The sequence below is a fragment of the Psammomys obesus genome, unplaced genomic scaffold (genome assembly GCF_907164565.1).
Source record: "Psammomys obesus unplaced genomic scaffold, mPsaObe1.curated_primary_1811, whole genome shotgun sequence".
NCBI classification, from domain to species: domain Eukaryota; kingdom Metazoa; phylum Chordata; class Mammalia; order Rodentia; family Muridae; genus Psammomys; species Psammomys obesus.
In genome coordinates this window covers 1-7550 of record NW_026592801.1, presented here as the reverse complement: position 1 = coordinate 7550, position 7550 = coordinate 1, and the positions used below count along the sequence as shown (strand labels likewise).

Here is a 7550-nt window from a genome sequence, read left to right as displayed (position 1 = left end):
ATAGATAGATAGATAGATAGATAGATAGATAGATAGATAGATAGATAGATAGATAGATAGATAGATAGATAGATAGAGGAAAAAACTTTTAAAAGGAAACAGAGTTCCCAGAATTGTGAAATTGTGAAATTGTGGATATTTTATCTTTGGTGAATAGAGATTATTCCTGGCCTACTGCCTTTTATCATTTAAGGTTACCTAATTGTACAGCCTTAAATCATATATTCCAGGGCTGTAGAGATGGCTCAGCACTTAATGGCTGCTCTTATGGACATCCTGAGTTCAATTCCCAGCAACCACAAGGCAGCTCACAGCCATCTCTAATGTAATCTGACGCCCTTTTCTGGAGTGCAGGTGCATATGCAGATAGAGTACTTACTCACATAAAATAAATAAATCTTTACTAAAAAAAAATATACAATTTCTCACAGAATCTGCAATGACCAGGCATCCTGGACCTTCTCAGAGCTAGGTAATCTTAGGGTCTATTCTAGACCCGTTTAATCAGAATATCCTTCTTCTCGGGACAGAGAGGAGAAAGGGGAATGGACTAAGTGTGTCAAGTATGCTAACCATGTGCTTTGCACTGAGTTCCGTCCTCAGGCAGAATCCATGTTGTGAGCAGGTCCTCAGGCTCTCAGGGCACATATTAAAGTTGGAGGAACATGGAACATGGCAGTGATTCTCTGTACAGTGTGAATTAAAATAAAAAAAACAACTAAGCTCTTATACTTTCCTAGACATTTTTCTGTGTGTGTATGTGTGTGTGTGTGTGTGTGTGTGTGTAGTGTTGCACATTTTGGCACTCATGTTGAAGTCAGAGGACAACTTGTGTCAGTTCTCTCTTTCCTTGAGTCCCAGGGATTAAGCTCAGTTCACCAGATGTGGTAGCATGTGCTCTTATTCACTAACCTTGCCAGCCCAAAATGAAAACCCGGATACTCTGAAGCCCTTTGTTGCTTTGGGGACCCAGTAATCTGCCTGTTCTGGCACTCAGGTGGTTGAATCGGCAGGAGGTCTCAGGCTAGCCTGAGCTCTAAGTGTAAAACTCTATCTCAAAAGAAAATGCCCAGTGAGTGGTGAAGGCGACTTTAATGTATGAGTGGCTGTTTCTTTCAGCTCAGTCAAAGGCCAACTGTGGCTGAACTACTTGCCAGGAAGATCTTGAGGTTTAATGAGTATGTGGAGGTGACAGATGCACAAGACTACGACCGTCGCGCAGATAAACCGTGGACCAAACTGACTCCTGCTGACAAGGTAACTCGAAAATGCTCACATATTCTCTTATACTCTCCCTCTTACTCTTCTCTTTTCTGTTTTTATTTTATTTTGAAACACACTGAGGGTTTAAGAGACATAGATGTAAGCTTGGGAGTAACAGAAAGGGAGGCACTTGGCAAAGCACAGCATAGGTCCCAGTGTGGGCATCTTCAGAATCCATGTTCTTGCAAGTTACTAATGAGAAGGGGAAGCTTGCTACAATGCTTTGAGGTTTGATAGAATGCTAAGTTTTAAAGCAAGATACAAAATGCCAAGATATAACCCAGAGTTTATATTCAATATTAAAAGAAAACAGCTATATCATAGAACAAAAATTTGAGATGAAAATAAAATACTTAAAAAAAATTTTTTTAATGTGTCTGGGTGTTTTGTTGGCATGTATGTCTATGCAGAGATGCCAGAAGAGGGCATCAGATGCCCTGGAGCCAAGTTACAGGCAATCATTAGCCACCTTGTGGGGGAACCTGGATCCTCTGGAAGAGCAGCCAGTGCTCTTAACTGCTGAGCCATCTTCCCAGCCCCAATAAAACTTTTTTGTTTGTTGTTTTTTTCATGACAGGGTTTCTCTGTGTAACCCTAGCTGTCCTGGACTCACTTTGTAGATCAGGCTGGCCTCGAACTCACAGTGATCCTCCTGCCTCTGCTTTCCCATGTCCTGGGATTACAGGTGTGCACTACTGCACCCAGCTCCAATAAAACATTTTTCTTTTCTTTTTTTTTTTACCCAGAGCTGAGGACCAAACCTGTGTGAGGGCCTCTACCACTGAGCTAAATCCCCAACCCCTCAATAAAACATTTTTAACAGCAGTAATTGGAGGAAATTTAAGTAATTATACTTACTTCACTTTTATAACTAAGTTTAATGTGCAGTGAAAACTACAAAGATGGTACAGTCTATTTTTTTAATACTTTGGCTTAACTTGAGGTTTTTGGGTTTGGATGAAGCATAGTTCATTATGGATGGTGACATGTGTCTGGCTCAGAGCTCAGCTGGCTCTTGAGCTGGTGTCAAAATAAACACACACTCTGGGGTGTGCCCAAGACTTGTGGCTCCCCTTGACGGTAAGGTACATGGTGAGTCCCACAGCTGCCCCTCAGGAGAGAAAAGATGCTTAAATTTTACCTCTACCCTACAGGCCGCCATAAGAAAAGAACTGAATGAATTTAAAAGCTCGGAGATGGAGGTCCATGAAGACAGCAAACATTTTACACGGTGAGACCCAACAGATCCAAATATTTTCAGCTAAATAAAATTTCCTCAACAGACAAACATAACAAAATTGTTCAGATTGCAGGAACTCTGCTGCTCTAGAATGCCAGGCATGGTGTCATACATCCATAATCCCAGGTGGACTGTGGAGGCAGAAGGGTCAGGAATTCAAGACTAGCCCATCCCTGTAGTGAGTTAAGACCAACCTAGACTCCCTGAGACTGTACTAAGAAACAAAGACTGTGGGCCCAGGTGGTGGCTGTGCATGAGCTCTGCTGGGGAAATGTAAAGATGAGTTTGGTCCCCAGAATTCACATTACACTACAGCATTGAGTGTCTTGTCATCCCCTTGCACCAGTGACGTGGAAGGCAGATATAGGCCAATCCTCAGAAGATCATGGGCTAACTAGCCTGGTGTACACAGCAGTAATAAGAGACCTTGACCCAGCTGGGCATGGTGTCTCACAGGGAGGCAGAGGCAGACAGATCTTTGTGAGTTTGAGCCCAGTCTGGTCTACAAAGTGAGTCCAGGACAGCTAAGGCTACACAGAGAAACCCTGTCTCAAAAACAAAACAAAACAGAAAGACAGAGAGAAAGAGACCTTGACTCAAACAGGTTGAAGGACAAAGACTAACACTCTAGATTGTCACCTGACACTTCCTCTGTGTAGCCTTGGCTGTTGTGAACTCACTTTGTAGACCAGGCTGGTCTTGAGCTCACAGTGATCTGCCTGCCTCTGCCTCCCGAGTGCTGGGATCACAGGCTTGTGCCACCATGCACAGCTGAAGTTTGTATATTTTTATAATCAATAAAAATCCTCTGATTTTTTTTTTTCCCAGACAAATTTAAAGACTAGGAAAACAGTCTCCATTGTCTGATAACTTCTCCCTTTTTGTCCCTTTCCAGCTACCATCGCCCATGAAGCTAAAGTGTGAGAAAGGAACTAAAGGGCCATCAGAAAAACAGAGCTGTGTTGTTGCTTGTCTCCTGAGTGACCATAGCACTTCCTGCACAGCCAGAGCTACTCTGGGATCTGGTTCAGGGGCGAACAGCACTTCTATGAATGTAGCCTGGTACTGGAACGGATTCTTGTGCTGCCCTTAGCGAAGAATGAACCGCCTGCTGCTTTTGAGCCTTTTTCCAGCACTGCAGCAGACTTGAGGGCTCTTCTCTCACCAGCTGCAGAAGCTCAGGGCCCCTTGCGGCTTCTGAGCTTTACAGGCTGCAGCGCACCCCACCCCAAGGCAACTACCCATTGTTCAACTGCTGAGGCACTGGGACCATTAGCCTGACCTGCCTGCCCTAACTGTGAGACCCTCTCATGGAGGCATTAGTTCCAGTAAATCCTCTTGCCAGGGAAAAGAAAATAAACTTGTGGAGGCACCAGCCCTTCTAGCAAAGGGCCTGGCCTCCAGCAGTGCTTGGGCCTCACTGGCGTCAGTTGAAGATTGCACTGTACCTCCTCGCCCATGGCAGTGAACCTGAGCGAGACTGGGGTCTGACCTGCTCATCCTCGTGGCACTCGTCATCCCAGCTCCTTTCCTTTTCGAAACAAGGTCTTGTCCTATGGCTCAGGCTGGCCTCAAAGTCCTGTCTCAGCCTCCCAAGTGCTAGGACTACAAGCATGAGCCATCATGCTTGGCTTTCATACTGGTCCACATTTTAAAGTGATCATAAAGAAATGATAGAAATTTAGTCATTAAACAGTCTGAGCTGTAATCAGAACCCGAGTGTTGAAATGACAAAGCCATGTACATTTTCTATATACAAACCAAGAAAAAGGCCTTACTATTAATGCCAGTTTGGCAGAGAACTCATGGGTTGGACTTTGCAGACTATTACATGTTCCTTGTACCAAATGATACTGTAAATCACTTCAGCCAGTGGGAGCACCCGTGGGAGCATTGTATGCTGCTGGTGCCATGCTTCTAGCCTCCTTGGTGCTGTTGGCCCTCTCTACTCCAGCAGCGCCTTTCTCCAGCTGCACTCACCTCACTTGCCTTCTAGATTCCATGCTGCAGTCAGTGTGGTTGGTGCCTAAGTTTGTGGATCAGGCCTTCTCCATTTGTATTGTGGTGCAGAATTTTTCTCTTGAAACCTATAGAGCCTCACTGTTCCCTTCTAATTGCCATTTACATTGTAAGTGGCAGAGAACTACATCTTGGTTTTTCTCTTTTAGTTTTTGTTTTAGTCTGCACCTCAGTGTGTAGCCCAAGCTAGCCCTTGACTTGAGGTCTTCCTTCCCCAGCTTTTCCAGGCTGGGTCCTAGGCGTCAACAGTTGCACACAGCTTTTACTCACCTTAATATTTTAGCAAATTGTATCTCTTAAAAAAAATTTTTTTTTTTTTTGCTTTATTCTATTTTCTGTCTATAGTCTTTCAGCAATTTTCTCTTTGTCAGCATCACACTTACTAAAGAGTTATAGGGTGAACGAAAAAGTGAAAGTGACCTTAAAAGTAGTACTTTGTTCTCTGTGGGGGAAGTAGTAGTTTTGTTTGCTTTTCTGTTACTGCTAGGCAGTTTCTGGCTCTGTAAAAAAAGACTGCATCCCCACCTCCTCAAAGCTTATGAACACTTGGGTTAAGGAGGGAAAAACCAATGATGGTTCTAAGTCTGTTGGACATCTAGACGCAAGGTTGCCGGAACTGCTGACGTTCATCATCATCTTTGATTGCATTTTGTTCTGTGCTCAGGATGGAAGCAAAGGTCTCACAAGGAAGGCAGTTGCTCTGCCCCTGCTCTCTCACAGCTAGATTCCAAACACCCTTTCCTGGTGGTTTGGAGTCCGCTTTGCATATGCCTCTGCTGTCTATGGCTCAAATGACATTTTCTGTTTTGTTTTATTAGACAGGGTCTCATGTAGTCTATGCTGGCCTTGAACTCGCTTTGTAGCCAAGGATCCCCCTGCCTCTACCTCCCAAGTACAGGGACCATAGCTGTGCCCACTGTACCTGACGGCGAAGCGACTTTGCAGCCTTCTCGCTGCCGCTTTCCTCACTGTGCCAAGCCTGAGCGGTCTGCTTGTGTGCCATCAAGGGCTCTGAGTCACTGCTCATCTCATTCGTCTTCTGGAACATGGTATGTTAGCCTGGCCTCTAGTCAGTGGTTTTGTTTTTATGTCTATAAAAGTTGATTTTGTTTTCCTCGTGAGCTTGAGGCTCACGATCACAATGTAAAGGAGTAAAAGCCTAGCCTATTGACCATTAATGTGCTTCCCTAATGTACAGAGTCTTGTAAAATAAATAATTACATTGTATATCAGTTTTCCCACCAATCTTAATTATTAAAGTATTTTAGAATGTCAAAAAACCCTTTGATTTATTTTTTTCTTTTTCATGCATTTCAGTCACTCTACCACTAAGCCACATCCCTGACTTACGGTTTTGTTTTACTTTATTCCAGAAGATTAAAGCAACTTAATAGTGATATCCAAATTACTGCTAATGACTTCCAATGAAAAGATGTCAGATGTCGCCAGTGAGAATCTATCTATCATGGTTGTTTAGCTGGAGGTGTAGCAAGGTATAGTGCTTGCTGAGCCCTGACTTCAGTCACATAAAACAAGGCAAGGTGTCATCCAACACTTCTGAAGTCGCAGAAGGACCTGAAGTTCAAGTTGTAGTGGCAAATTCAGAACAAGCCCAGGATAGTTTGTGGTACGTGATGAATCTCATATTTTTTTATTTTTATTTTTTTAAAGAAAGTTACAGAGAGAAGACTACTGGGAGCCCCTGGGAGCCAGGAACTTCAGTAGGTGCCTGTCCTGCCTACCACCTTCCACCCTGTCTGGAAATGATATTGTACTGGTCAGGTTTATAAAGTTTCTCCATGTTTGAGGACAGGGATTTGCAACCCACTCAGTCAGCCCTACAAGGATTTAGTCAGGATGGACCAGGTTAGTCAGCTTGAACCTGGGCTGATGTCACAAAGAGCAGCTCGGGCTGCCTGCCCTTTCTGGCAAGCAGTCCAGTTTCAGCCCACAGCACTGTGGCAATGACTCACTTTCTACTTGTCACTTAGCACCTTTACTAAGATTAAAAAGAAACCATGAGTCAGAACTTGACTTTGGATGTTTCTGTGCTTCCAGATCACTGTGGCCTAAATTATTAGGTTTCCAGTTGTTATGGCGGCTTTGGGGTTAAAATGTCTCTAGAAGGTTTTTCTTAAGGCGCACACTGACCAGTGTTTTTCAGTATTTACTGAACAGTGGATGAAATTTGGTTCTTTGTGGCTGGAGAATGAGGTCTGGAATACCAAATCAGAAAGGATGGGGCCAGGAACAAAAAGATGGCTCAGTGGGTAAAAGTGCTTGCCACCAAGCATAAGGAATAGAGTGAGATCCCAGAGGTCTGCATAAAGTAGAAGGAGCGAACCCCCTCCACAAGGCTTTCCTCAGACCTTCACACACACTGGCAGCATTCCTACATACGCATCATACATAGCCCATAATAGTAATAAAGGCAAGTCTAGTAGATACCAAACGGACTGGATGTCTTTTGTGTTTTGGTTTTTCAAGACAGGGTATCTCTGTGTAGCCTTTGCTGTCCTGGACAGGCTTTGTATACCAGGCTGGCCTCGAACTCAAGAGATTCAACTGCCTGTGCCTTCCTGAGTGCTGGGATTACAGGTGTGTACCACTTTCCCCAACTACTTTTTTTCTCTTATAGTTATAAAATTTTATTCCCTTAGATTTATTACACAAATCCCAATAGGTAATATATACATTGCTACAGACTACTATAGATAGATAAAACCACCATTCAAAATTATTAAATTAGTTGTATGAACCATTCTTGATGAAGACAAATTTTAGCATTGAAAAGGCAGCAGAGAGGGCTGGAGAGATGGCTCAGAGGTTAAGAGCATTGGCCTTTTCTTCCAAAGGTCCTGAGTTTAATTCCCAGCAACCACATGGTTGCTTATAACCATCTATAAAGGAATTTCGTACTCTCTTCTGGCCTGCAGGCACACATGCAGGCAGAATACTGTGTAAATAATAAATGAATCTTAAAAAAAAAAAAAAAAAAAGGCAGCAGAGAGTTGGTTTAGGGACTTTG

The 7550-nt window shown here is 43.5% G+C and overlaps 1 protein-coding gene across 1 annotated transcript; it reads left to right on the top strand.

The window, feature by feature from the left end:
* Positions 1-1119: 1119 nt before the first annotated feature.
* On the top strand, positions 1120-5802 carry LOC129683187 (phosphatase and actin regulator 4-like; the record flags this gene model as incomplete). The annotated part of the gene is given in 3 exon segments (XM_055615824.1): positions 1120-1257; positions 2418-2494; positions 3399-5802. Coding segments are annotated over 3 exon segments (231 nt in total), but the record flags the coding sequence as incomplete, so codon positions are not given.
* Positions 5803-7550: the final 1748 nt, after the last annotated feature.